This window comes from Myotis myotis, unplaced genomic scaffold (assembly GCF_014108235.1).
Source record: "Myotis myotis isolate mMyoMyo1 unplaced genomic scaffold, mMyoMyo1.p scaffold_m19_p_1, whole genome shotgun sequence".
Classification (NCBI taxonomy): Eukaryota; Metazoa; Chordata; class Mammalia; order Chiroptera; family Vespertilionidae; genus Myotis; species Myotis myotis.
The window spans coordinates 6,269,032-6,282,949 of NW_023416313.1; the positions used below are offsets into that span (position 1 = coordinate 6,269,032).

A 13,918-nucleotide genomic window follows, 5' to 3' on the forward strand; every position below is an offset into this window, starting at 1 on the left:
TATTAATTTATGATGTGATAGAAACAAAAGCAAACGTTAAGTAATTCATACATTTACTATGTGATATTTTAAAGAGCAGGATATACAACTATAAATTAAGTTGCTTGAATAATGCATGGTAAAAAATTATGAGTTAAATTATAAGGTTTAGAGCCTCTCTGCTCATTTACTTTGTCAATTCGAACACTTGTATAGAAAATAAATACACAAATGTTATCGTCCATTTTTTAGCAAAGGGGTTATGTTCCCAGGCTTTGAAATATAAGAATCAAATTTATTGTCCTGGCCAGTGTGGCTTAATGGTTGAGCACTGTCCCCTGACTGAGAGGTCGCTGGTTTGATTCCCGGTCAGAGCACATGCCTGGGTTGCGAGCTCAATCCCCAGTACGGGGTGTACAGGAAGCAGCTGATCAGTGATTCTCCCTTTCTCTCTCTCTCCCTTTCTCTCGCTCTCTCTAAAAAAAAAACCAAAAAACAAAAACCAAATCTATTAAAATTTGAAGGCAAATTTGGTATCTCCTGGTGGACACTGTTTGTTCTTTACACTGCTGTATATTTTTGTAAGTTTGTACCTTCTTTTGTCCCTTCCATGGCTTTAGCTTTATTACTGTTCTTTTCTGAAGGAACTTTTGTGCACTCTGCTTCTTTATCCTTTGCTTGTTTTTCATCTTTGACTTTTTGTGTATCTTTACTCCTTTTTGAGTGATCAAATTTCTTTTCAGTCTTTTCCTTCTTTTCTTTCTTTCTTTCTCCTTTTTCATTGCTGTCTGGTTTCTTTTCACCTTTGTCTGTTGACTTATTTTTTTGGTCACTGCTTTCCTGTTGAACATCTTTATTTAGCAGAACTGAACTATTACTCTCTTTTGTGTGATTTTTAATTTCTTCAACTGGACAAGGAAGATCACTACATTCTTCAGACCTCGGGGCCGTTTCCTGTCCTTCGCCCGCGGAGTCTGGCACAGACTTGTCTTTATCAGCCATGTCCTCTGCAATTCTCTCCTTCTCAGTACTAGTGTCAGTGCTTGGCTGGGACGGGAGCCTTTTGGATACCCGCTCACTAGTCTTAGGGTTTGATGTTTCTGTGGAGGCCCTGGCAGCAGTAGCTTCTTGGTTAAGAGAAGTGATGGTTTCCAAGATGGACATGGCATCATTGGCCACATTGGCACTGGGCCCAGGAGCAGGGACACCTTGAGGGAAAGACAAGTTTTAGGATAAATTTATACAGAAAGTCAACCCCCTGGCTGAATCAATGCTACATGCCACGGTCACTTTAGTCTGGTGCACATGCTGTGCAGACCGTTCATATGCTCACAGCCTTTCGGGCACCAGTGCCGGTACTAGGCACACTCTGCCTCTCCACTACAGTATCTCAGAAAGGCACCATGCAAACCTGAGAACAGCCTAGCTCCAGAATAACAGTATCTTCTCTAATTATTTTAATTATTCCCTGCTGAAATATACATATACCCCGCATATATCACTAAGATGCCTATTATTTTGTATTAAGGCAAAAAACGTTATGCCAGTTAAGGACTTTGGGTGGTATTTGAAGTAACACAATTTCACTATTGTACCAAGTAGACAAATGGGTTAAAAACCCAAATATCCAGCCCTCGCCAGTTTAGCTCAGTGGGTACAGCGTCAGCCTGTGGACTAAAAGGGTCCGGAGTTCGATTCAGGTCCAGGGCACATGCCCGGGTTGCGGGCTTGATCCCCGGTGGGGGTCGTGTAGGATGTAGCTGATCAACGGTTCTCTCTCATCACTGATGTTTCTATCTCTCTCCCTCTCCCTTCCTCTCTGAAATCAATAAAAATATATCTAAAAAATAAATACATAAAATAAAAATAAAAACCCAAATACCCATAAACTGACACTCAGTTCAAGAGGAAAAGGGATGCACCTTGCGTGCTGACGGCAGAGTCCGGCTTCTCCTCCTCGGGGGTCACGCTGCCCCCGGCTTCCTCCTTGTGATTTAGTGTGGCCAGAAACTCATGCACAGCTTTCTCTACCTGAGGTCTGAATGTGTGGTTGATCTTTGGATCCACAACTTGAGAAATAATTCGGTCGATGCCAGACTCCAACATTCCTGATCTGAAACACAGGATAATTTACAGAAAGGTTAAAAATATATATAATATTTCATTATTATCCTATATATCTGTCTCCTCACTAGAAAAAGGTTGCAATAAAACCCTAATATGCAAACTGACAGAATGGCGGAATGAACGGTTGCTGTGATGCGCACTGACTACCAGGGGGCAGATGCTCAACGCAGGAACTGTCCCCTGGTGGTCAGTGTGCTCCCACAGGGGGAGCCCTGTTCAGCCAGAACCCGGGCTCACAGCTGGCGAGCTTAGTGACGGTGGCAGGAGCCTTTCTCACCTCCGTGGCAGCGCTAAGGAGCAGCGAGCAGAGTGGTAAGGAACAGCGAGCAGGTGGACGGTAAGGAGCAAGGGGCCCTGGACTGTGAGAGTGATGTCTGACTGCCAGCTTAGGCCCAATCTCCTAAGCTGGCAGGTGGACATCCCCCAAGAGGTCCTGGACTGCAAAAGGGCGCAGGCCGGGTTCAGGGACTTCCACCCTTCCCCCAGTGCATGAATTTCGTGCACCAGGCCTCTACTATATATATAAGTATATATAATAATTGCATTAATTACTTTTAGGTAAAACAGTCTCTCTCCAACCTTAAATTTTCCCAATATGTTCATGTAGGTAGAGAAAGAACAGGCAATGACAAGTTCCACAGGACAGCAATGACATCTGGATATACCATCTTGCAAAAATTTCTAAACTCTTCACCACTGTCACTAGAACCATTGAAGCAAACCAAACAAAAATAAAACAAAATTAGACACAGCACACTATCTAGAGCCCAGGCTTACAGTTGATGCTTTTTTACTCCAACCCTGTCCCTAGAGGAATAAATAATCACTAGAGCTCAGTTCTGGATATAAAATAAATCAATGGACTCTGCACTTTTATTTTTAAGCAGAAAAATGTAAGACTTTTATAAGTACTAGAGTCTCCAGGAAAATGGAAGAAAATACACAAAGTGTAATTCCATCAAACTTACAAAAAAATACCTTTAGAACAAAAATAAAACTTAAGATTTTTTTCTTTCTTTTTATTATCTTCTTGCTATAAAAAACTGGGTGATTTATTCATTCAATAAGAATGAGTGTCTTCTACACTAACAGGCACCCTGCTGGCCACTGGGCTGCTGCAAGCCAGACCTGGTCCTTTTTCTAGTGAGGAGAGAGATATAAACAATTAAAATACAAGGTGACAGGCACCAGGACACACCATCTACTGTAGGGAAAGAGTGGAACACAGATTTATTAGATATAGCGAGATAACTGGGGAATGCTTCACAATGGAGAAGACATTTGAGTTGAGAAGAAAGAGCTTAAAGAAATATCACTGACAAGAGACAGAAGAGCAAACAGGGCAACTAATTTCCAAATGTGCAGAAAATCATAAGGGTGTGTGAGCAAAATAAGAGGATGTGAATTTATTTTGAGAAACATACTTAAGCCTTGTTTCTTCCTAAAAAAGAGCTTGAGCTTGACGCTCATTGGTTGAGCGTTGACCCATGCACAGGAGGTCACTGGTCAGGGCACATGCCTGGATTGTGGGCTCGATCCTCAGTAGGGGGAGTGCAGCTGATCAATGATTCTTTCTCATCATTGATGTTTCCATCTCTCTCTCCCTCTCCCTTCTTCTCTAAAACCAATAAAAACATATTTAAGCAAAGTAAAAGAGCTTGAGGAGTTCCCTGGATAGTGTCAGAAGAGCACGGGTGCTGGTCCTTTCCGGCTGCTAGACCTCAGGCTCTCCCTGCAGAATGAGGGGGTCTCTCCTTACTACTCAAATGCCGGTTTGAGTACAGCCCTGTCTGGAGTGGAAGATGAATTTGATTTTCATTTCCTGAGGCACCTTGAAGCCTTGTAATACTATAATGCTGTGTTATGTGGGCCATAGAGAAAAATGAGTCAACCCTGCACAAAGTAGGTAACCTGCTTTTTCAAGTTCTAAGATAAAGAACTGAAAATCCTGCAATGCATCTTAGAGGTGACTTTAAAATGTAGCAGGTGGGGAAAAAAACAAGGACAAGCAATCATAAAGATGTTTTGATTTAAGGCACAAGTATAAAGGCATACAATAAAAAATAAAAACCACCCATCCCAAATTACTGCTTCAGTTTGTTTGCCTATTTTCTGGTTCGTTGTCCATTTTAGTCCACTCTCAGTGGTCAGCTCTGACGGTGAATAAATCTGTAGGCCAGCGCTTATGACCCCACCCTTCCCAGTGGACTCACTCTGGAGCAGCGGTTCTCAACCTGTGGATCGCGACCCCTTTGGCGGTCGAATGACCCTTTCACAGGGGTCGCCTGAGACCATCCTGCATATCAGATATTTACATTACGATTCATAACAGTAGCAACATTACAGTGAAGAAGTAGCAACGAAAATAATTTTATGGTTGGGTCACAACATGAGGAACTGTATTTAAAGGGCCAGAAGGTTGAGAACCACTGCTCTAGAGGCATGGCCAGAGACAGTTACCTCACTATAGGGAAACCACACTCTAGGTTCAAGGATAAAGCGAAATGCTAGCAGCTGGCACTGTCCTGATTAAAGCTAGTTCCTTATCTTCCTTTTAAATCCTGTTCGGTTAAGATAATTATTTCAGAGCTATCCAGCATTTTTAGATTCTGTTGTACAAATGAATACATAGATAAAATAAGTTTTCCCTGCAGTGAGTCTGCAGATTAGCTATTAAACTGAACCATCCCAAATTTTTGATAGTAGACTGTTGTCCTACAAAAATGACAACTGTAGATGGTTCAACATAACAGTCAACTGAGTGTTTCTGGAACTATAAGGATGAAAAATTGTTTGAAATTGTATTAATGGTGGCCAGTACATCCTATACCATTAGCTAGACACAACTAAATAGTCTCTTTCAGGAAGCTTTAAAATGTTATCAGTAACATAACTTTACTAATAGAATTTAAATAAGAGAAGTTTATTAGAAATAAATAAAACAGCTAGAAAGTACTAATTTATCCAAGAGACAGCTGCTTCCCCTCGTCACCCACCAGCAGAGCACTCCTATACTAACCTCAGCACAGAACCTCTTCCTGATGTGCCCCGCACCCCTTACCAAACACCAATACTGTGGAAACATGGTCTCGCAGCAGAACAGCAAGAATGGTTAAGTGCCTGGTCTTACATGGGCGAGACTGAGTTTAGTTCCCGTAAGAACAAAATAAGCGGCTGCTTCCCTACTTTACAGGTTTGGTATGCTAGGAAGTAAATGCAATTCCAGGAAACTGGCCTTCCATTTAGTCTCAATCTGAAGACAAAGAAAGCGAATGTGCTTTTAAAGAAATGTAGTCGTCTGCGAAGGGAGGCGGCTATGCAGATTGTTGAGTGAAAGCACTCAGTATTCAGCAAGGCGCTGTGTCAGTGTGAGGGACACTGGGGAAGCTTGCCCCCCTCAGGAACCCCCTACTTTCTTGGTTACTGTTCTCCTAAATGCCTGGAAATGAGTCAACTTTCAGGCCTGTCAACCCAACAGACCCCCTTCAGTCTCACCTTTTTCAAGAAAGGCTTTCACTTTTCCCCACAGCTGTTATGCAGCCTCTAATGGCATCTTTTGATCTCATTTGGACTCTTTACAGGTTCCTCAAACATCTTTTAAAATGCAGACAACAAAGTTATTGTTGAATTTCTCTCTTCCCTTCTTCCCTGGAGACAGGAGTCAGGCTCCCGGTTCTAGTGTTACCTGTGGCTGAGTGGGCCGTGGATTCAGTGTGAGCTGTGCGTGCGGGGCTTCCTGTGGGTGACAACTATCAGCAGAGGACACACTAGGTAGGCTTGCCAGGTTCCCACGGGGCAGGAGGGAATTCAGAGGAGGCAGGTATAAAACTGATCTGCTTAACTGTTTTCCTGCAAGATTTCATTCTAAATGATGTGCTGGAATGTAAATATCTGTCAAGGCGGGGAGATAACTTACGGCACCTTTTTCTGGGGCTGAAGTAGGGACAGAAGGCAAATATTTCTTGTCTTGGCAAATATTTATATTTAAGAACAAGATAATATTGCAAATCTGCTTTTCTGGGGAATAAATATGACTTTTTTGTCCCTCTAAACATTTCATTTCTTCTCATTCTCTTTATCCTATGTTCAACCAAAAATGGCTGACAGGTCTAAATGCACTTTTCTTGTTCTTTTTTTTTTTTTGCAATAGCATCACTAAAAAGCAGTTTAAATCACACTAAAATGCAAGAGATAAAATGGGCTGGGGGGAGGGGGCAGACTGTATCAGAAGATAGAAGATATGGCTTCAAAAATCAGGGAAAGGTATTTTAATTTCAGAGATTTTCAATGTCTGCATTTGAAAAATAATAATAAAGCCTTCTCTTTATAGGGCCAAGAAAATGGTTGTGAAAATAAACGGTACAGAATATGCCAGCATTTACCACCTATTAGTATTCTATCTAGGACTTTTCTAAGTCACATTGTCATTCCCTTCCTTCAGTATTTTCAAAGGGCTGCGGAGAAATCCAACTATTAAAATTGTGGGGGAAATGTGAAGCGACTGGAGCCTTTTAAAATCATACTATATCACAATACAAAAGCACCAAACTACACAAAATTATCAGAGGTAAACAGACTCCTGCAGAATGTCTCTGCTTTCAGGTAACGTAGACTGTGGCATTTTCAAGCCCGCCTTGGAACTGTAATTTTGGGACTTACTTGAGCACTTGTTGTCTAATATTGTTTCTTAGCTGGTTCTTATTGAGGTGGGGACTCCAGGTATGAGTTGCTAAGTGGTTAGCAACAAAGTTGTCAACACGTTGTCTCAGATTCTGATAAGCAGGCTAGAAAGAAAAAAGAAAAGACAAATGTTGAAAATCTCCAATGTTATACAATAACAATATTGATGGTCTCAGAATTTGAGTATCTTAACAGTGACGACATTTCTTAGAGCAGGGGTCCTCAAACTACGGCCCGTGGGCCACATGCAAATACAAAGATTGTATTTGTTCCCGTTTTGTTTTTTTACTTCAAAATAAGATATGTGCAGTGTGCATAGGAATTTGTTCATAGTTTTTTTTTTAACTATAGTCTGGCCCTCCAACGGTCTGAGGGACAGTGAACTGGCCCCCTGTTTAAAAAGTTTGAGGACCCCTGTCTTAGAGTATCAACACGGCAACAAAGTTTTATAGCTTATGTTTGGAGATATGATGAGTACCAAGAAGAAAGAACATACCTCTTATTTGTAGACAAGAGACAGAACACCGATAAATGTTACTATGCTGATTTGGCGCAAAGAAAGGGAGAGGAAAAGAGGGAGTAAGCCTTCACTGAGAATGCGGCATTTGAGCTGAACCTTCAAGGTTCCACGATGCAGCTGGGAATTCGAAGGTCTGGGAATTCGAAGGTTGTCTTGCAGGCACCCCCAACAATGAAGCAGAGAGCAAGTGGGTGAGAAAACATGAGGTTGGGAACACTTGGGGCTCCCAACCCAAATTATGAAGTCCAATTTGGTTGGAAAAGAGAATTTGAAAAAGCAGAGAAGTGAGGTTGGAGACAGTATGGGGCCAGGGGCTGGAAGGACTTGGATACCTGAAGAAGAAGTCTGTAATTATGGGATAGAGAATGGTAAGCCCTGCACATATGAGCCGAGTGATATGTGATGGCTGAGCTTTCTGATGATTTAATATCCTACAGTGAAAGAGTAAACAGACACTAAATATACCTAGAACAGCATGCCACAGGGTGGCAGAAATGGGCGGAAAGGCATAGATCTGAGAGGAGTTATGGAGGGACAACCATGGGAACCAGGCATTACATTCGATGTTAGGCAGTGGCTCTCAGGGGGAGTGACTACTCCCCAGGGAACATCTGGCAATGTCTGGAGAAAAGTGGGGGAGCCACTACTCACATCTAGTGGCAAGAGGGCAGGGATGCTGAACATCCTACAGTGCAGGGGAACCCCCACACAACAAAGAACCATCCAGCCCCAAATGTCCACACTGCTGAGGCTGACCCCCGATGGAAGGGAAGCAGGAGAGAGGACACACACCATGCCATCTCCACTGAAAAGGCTACTACTGCCTGGAAGGGATGTTTGGAAGTAAGTTCTCACCCACTCAAGCAGGACCACACACTCCATTCCTAGTTGTTGCCCATCACGCACATTCTTCATGTCTTTCTTTTAAGTGGCTTTAATGCAGATAGATTTGAGTATCTCCAAATGTTTTAAACAAAACTGTACAGCCTCATCTACCGTTCCCTCTACTTGTCCATTTGGCAAACTTCTCACTTTCAGAACTCACCCTAATCTGTACAGTCATCCTGACACCCAGAGGTAGCCCCATGAGGCCCGTCCCCACATTCTTCCTGTCTTCTATACCTTCTATATGTCTATCATCTCAGCAGTTCCTGCATTGCACTGTATTTTGGGGAGGGGGGGTACTTACGTCCCCGCTGAAGGGTAAGCCTGCTCCTACTGCTCTCTTAATCTTTGTGTTCAGGAAGCTTATTACACTGCTTGGCAGGTAAGCAATTAAAATGTGGTTGTTAGATGGGTCACCAACTCCAACAGGGATGCTGAAGGTTTCATCCCTTGGTGATGACCTTGTATCCCTTTCAGTTTCGCGACTTCTGCTAATTCCCATTTCAATCCCACAAGAAACAATCTCATGATCATTTCTCGTGTTCCTCTCTAGTTATTCACAATTAATGGGAACTGAAAAAACTAGTCCTTTCTCTGGATGATTTTCAGCAGAACTGTAAAACATACTTCTTTCCAGGATTCCCAAGTCTCAGAAATATTAGGCTAAAAAAATCACAATGCATTTAGCACTCTAGTTTCCCCATAACACACTAAAAACTGGACCAACAACAGGTAATTTTCCTTGTTCCCAGTTCTCCTGTCAGTAAAAATTAGCCTGGTGACTCTAGATATAAGGATTCCATTATTCTTCTGGGAACTTTTTTTTAAAAAATATATTTTATTGATTTTTTTACAGAGAGAAAGGGAGAGGGATAGAGAGTTAGAAACATCGATGAGAGAGAAACATCAATCAACTGCCTCCTGCACACTCCCCACTGGGGATGTGCCCGCAACCAAGGTACATGCCCTTGACTGGAATCGAACCCGAGACCCTTGAGTCCGCAGGCCGATCCTCTATCCACTGAGCCAAACTGGTTAGGGCTCTTCTGGGAACTTTTTGCTGTCTCTTCTTCCCATTCCAGAGACCTCTGGTCAAAAGCTTTAGAGTCATTTTTGACTCCCCTCTTCTCTTCCACTGCAAATCTAAACCATTAGCAAATTCTGTCAGCACTAGCATCACAAGACATCAGGATCTGACCACTTCCCACCATCTTTCCTGCTACGATGCCGATGCATTTTCGTCTCCTGTCTGGATTACAGCAACTCATCTCCCTGTGTCTACCCTTGCCCACCTGAAGTCTATTTTCCATATAGCAGCGAATGCAAATCTTTTAAAATTAAGGCAACCATATAATTTATTGTCCAAACCAGATCATGGCCTAGCGTGAAAGGAGACACTATTAATCATTACACATGGCCAATCCATCTAAGATGGAAGCCAGAGCAAGCCCGTCCTCCTTACGCACACCTGCCAAAGGCTTCTCAGCTCAGGTAAAAGGCAAACTCTTTTTTTAAAATGTATTTTATTGATTTTTTACAGAGAGGAAGGGAGAGAGATAGACAGTTAGAAACATCGATGAGAGAGAAACAACGATCAGCTGCCTCCTGCACACCCCCCACTGGGGATGTGCCCGCAACCAAGGCACATGCCCTTGACTGGTATCGAACCTGGGACCCTTCAGTCCGCAGGCCGAAGCTCCATCCACTGAGCCAAACCAGTCAGGGCAAAAGGCAAACTCTTAAAAATGCCGGCAGGCCAGCAGAGCTGAAAAGGGAGGGAGGGGTGCCCCTACTCACCTCCTGTCACTTTCTCCTGACAGTTTCTGCCTGAGGTTTCCTGCACTTGTGATGGCCTCTACCTGGAACACTCAGCCCAGATAGCTAGCTGCCTGGCTCCTTCTGTGATGGCTCAAATGGCATCTTATTTGAAATCTCCCCTGAACTCAAGACAAATCGGTCCTTCCAGCCTCACCCTCCTTTATTGCTTCCATAGGCCCCATGACATCTGTTTTTTTCTGCGGGGCGTAAGCTCTGTAAGAGCAGGGACGTTTTGTTCACTGATACATCTCTGGCATCTAAAACAGTGCCTGGTACACCATGAATATCTGTAGGGTGAGCACCTTTCTATTTTTTTGTCTTTGGTACTCCTTTCAAATCTAAGAAAAAGCAGACAATAATCACAGTGACCAGGAGTCATTTACACCCCAGGAAGTATCTAAAAACTGGCCTTTATTACCTTTACTGGGGAGAGAGGTGCCATAATTACTTGTTTGACGAGAGCTCCCTGCCTGGGGCAGAATGATGGACACTCAGACCTTCCCTCCTCACATTCTCCAGTTGCCAATCAATGCAAAGGGGTCAGACTGGCTTTGTGACCCCCTAGCTTACTCCAGGGAGCTGGACTGGGAGTCTGCAGCAGAGGAGCCTCAGCACTGGCTGGTCCAGGGCTGCCCAAGGTCACAATTCTTTGGGTGAGAGGGCTGATGTGGTCTCATTCTCAGATCTCTCTCTTGGCTGGACCATCTGTGACCCAAGTACAGTTTGAGGGGTTCTAGGGTCCCCTGGAGTGGCATCAGACTTTGGAACTTCTCATCTTGCTTTGAACACAATGGGCCGGATGGTAGTGTTGCTCTTGGAGAGCACCTGGCAGGTGTCAAATGTCTTGATCCTTAACTATGCATGTGACGGACACCCTGCATGCTATATACTACAGGTCCGAGCTTGGCAAAGCCAGTCTTCAGGGTTCAATTAGCAAAAGCACCATCCCCCAAGTGGTCTAAACCAGCCATGGGCAAACTACGGCCCGCGGGCCGGATCCGGCCCGTTTGAAATGAATAAAACTAAAAAAAAAAAGACCGTACCCTTTTATGTAATGATGTTTACTTTGAATTTATATTAGTTCACACAAACACTCCATCCATGCTTTTGTTCCGGCCCTCCGGTCCAGTTTAAGAACCCATTGTGGCCCTCGAGTCAAAAAGTTTGCCCACCCCTGCTCTAAACTCTAAGGTGTTGCTTAGAGATGACAGAGACCTCAGGATCCCATTAAAATGATGCTCCTTTGCATGAATAGGGCATCTTATTTCTGCTTTGGCCTACCTGCCAAATTCACAGGAAGATTAAGCTCATATAAAAGAAAACTTTGGCTTTTGTATGTTCAAACTTACTCTTTTTGAGAGACAGAGGAGACTACAAGACTGTCGGGAGGGGGCATCATTTCAGTTCCACTCTTTTCTAGCATCAAACATCAAAACAGGGACCTTATTCAGTGGTCCCTGAACACTCCTGGAAATTACATATTAGGTTGAGCCACATGAAATTGCCAACTGTCAACCATTCTTGAATGGTAAAAAACAGCGCTTTAACATGTACATGTGCATTTTTCTTGGGAGAAGGTCCTAGCTTTCATTAGGACCTTGTCTAAGAAACTGTGTTTCCCTCCTTCCCCCCAAGACAGGTATTAAGGCTTCACTTTGAGAGGACCTGTAGCAATATCACAGACACCGAGCAGTAACGTTTAGTGGGGGTGGAGTGAAGAAAAAGCTGAGCCTTATACACAGTACCCATCAGTATATTTTAAATTTCCATACCCAACAACGCAGATCTGTCGGTTTCTGGGAACTGCAAATTGAAATCTCGGACACAAATAACTGGCTTTATCCGGGTAACGTTTACCTGACCATGCTTATCTAATATCCCATTTAAAAAAGGGGGGGGGGGGGAGGATAACAGGCATTATTTTTAAAAAGGTGGCTGTGCATATTCCCTAAAACAAAGCGAGAAAACGACATACTCCCTGCAGAGATAAACATCCCAAGTCAATTGAATTCTCTGTGGTGAAAATGTCCAATGCCTGAAAAGGCACCGTGCACTCTGGTCTACGCAGTGGACCAGGGTCCTTGTAAGAAAAGACGTGCCTAGATTTTCACCAAGGTTTTCCCAGGGGACACAGCAGAACGTGCAGTTCACCTCAAAGTTGCAGGGCAGAATTAACGGCTGGGCAGGGCAAACACCCCCTTCTCAGAGAAACGGGGCTTCTCAGAACATCGGAGCATGCTATGAGAAACCCCCCACCCCATCAAAACCACCCAATGGACCCAACCAGATCTAAGCCAAAACCAGCCACCCTCCGCCCAACTCAAACACAAGACCACACTCTATGCTCTGTCTTGTACCAACCAAACCAAACCAAAAAAAGAAAAAAGCAACAGCTTTCCAGCTGTTCCCAACAGAGGCTTCCAGTACTCCGTTCCTCTCACCAAGACTGCTCCTTCCCGGTGTCCTCGGCTCTGCCTCTGCAGAACCGGGTGAGCTTACCTGGCTCTTCCTTTGCAGAACCAGGCCCCGCTAACACCCCTTTCCCGCTGACATTTGGTGCTAAGCCCCGCCCCCTGGGCAGCCCCCGACTCCTCTGGTCCAGGGAAGCGCTTTGCAGACCTTTCCCCTCTCCTCGTCTCTCTCCTGAACTCTTCTTTCCTGTCCTTCCTCCTCCATCCTTTCCCACTGGATGGCTCGGGTCTCCCCTCCGCCCCTAAACTCCTCGCTGTGGGGAAGTGACTTGTCCTAAGTTACCCAGATCAGACAGCCACTGGGAGACACTCAAGTTCCCATCTCCCCGACCACCTTTTCGCTGTCCAGCTCTACCTTTGCACCTTTGCACACACCGCCCGCTCCCCCATCCAGCAATGCACCCGACACACAATTTGATTCACGTATCACTCAACTTCTCCAAAGGACAAAGACACGGCCCTTTCCGCCCAGAATTCTCCAAGCGAGGAGCATGGATACTAAGTAAACCAAGAAAAAAACAATTCACCGGGGATGAAAGCGCTGCTTAGCGTTTCCAAACGTGTCCCCACAAGAACAGGGAGTCTTGCTCGCGGGAATATCCCTGGCGCCCAAGCCGCGTAGTAGGTGCTCAGCCCCCGTCCGGCAGAACCGAGGAGCCGGCGGGCGAATGAATGGGCGCGCGGAGGGAGCGGCTGCCCGGGAACCGGGGAAGCGGCGCGCGGACGGGCCCCGCTCGGGAGGCAGAGGCGCGGCCGGTCCACGCACGCGGAGACCGCCGAGAAGGCGGCCCAGGGACCCTCCCCTTCCTTGCCCCGCACACCCATGCACGCGCGCGCCCCGAACCTTCGTGTCCACGTCGGCCAGGCAGTCCCTGCGGAACTGGTCGAAGAGGCCCTGGCTCTTCAGGTGGTTCACGATCATGGCCACGAGCTGAGGATCTCCCGCGCCGGCGCCCGCGCCGCCCGGCCCGCCCGCGCCCGGGCCAGTCCCAGGGCCGGGAGGCGGCGGCGGCGGCTGCGGCTGCGGCTGCGGCGGGGGAGGGGGCGGCGCGGGCGGCGGCGGCTGCGGCTGCGGGTTGGTGGCCATGGCGGCTGGGCCGGGAGGGTGCGGGCCGGGAGGGCGGGCGGGCGAGCGGCGCTCCTGGGAGGCGGCGGCTGCACCGGTCCCGCTGCCTGAGGGAGGCCCACAGGATGTTGTTACGGGACCAGCGGATCCACAGCAACCCCGGAAGTGAAAGGGAACTGGGGGAAGGGAGGAAAAGGCGGCGACAAACGCGACGAAGGGGCGGCGACGGAAGCCGCGCAGGGCCATTTCCGGCCGCCGCCCGCGCAGGCGCACTGAGTCCGGAGCGGCGGCGCGAGCTGGGTCCTCGATGGCTGGCGTTCGATCTGCGCGCCTCCCGGGGCGGCGGAGACGCTGGCCTGGTGCTATCGGTGG

General features: G+C 46.1%; 1 protein-coding gene across 12 annotated transcripts in view; it reads right to left on the minus strand.

Annotated features, from left to right (window-relative positions):
- Positions 1 to 13,674, minus strand: part of BOD1L1 (biorientation of chromosomes in cell division 1 like 1) — a 46,902-nt gene extending 33,228 nt beyond the window's left edge. For 5 of the 12 annotated variants that reach the window (XR_004970984.1, XR_004970989.1, XR_004970985.1 and 2 more), the window contains exons 1-4: positions 13,325 to 13,674; positions 6,766 to 6,890; positions 1,902 to 2,092; positions 573 to 1,187 (exon numbers count right to left, since the gene is read on the minus strand). Coding sequence is in view for 7 of the 12 variants with exons in the window: in XM_036329024.1 (XP_036184917.1) it covers positions 573 to 1,187; positions 1,902 to 2,092; positions 6,766 to 6,890; positions 13,325 to 13,567 (1,174 nt within the window). In the remaining 5 variants the exon portion in view is untranslated. The remainder of the gene's footprint in view (positions 1 to 572; positions 1,188 to 1,901; positions 2,093 to 6,765; positions 6,891 to 13,324) is intronic. The other 7 variants (XM_036329024.1, XM_036329035.1, XM_036329043.1 and 4 more) reach the window with 3 other exon arrangements.
- Between the last annotated feature and the right edge of the window lie 244 nt (positions 13,675 to 13,918).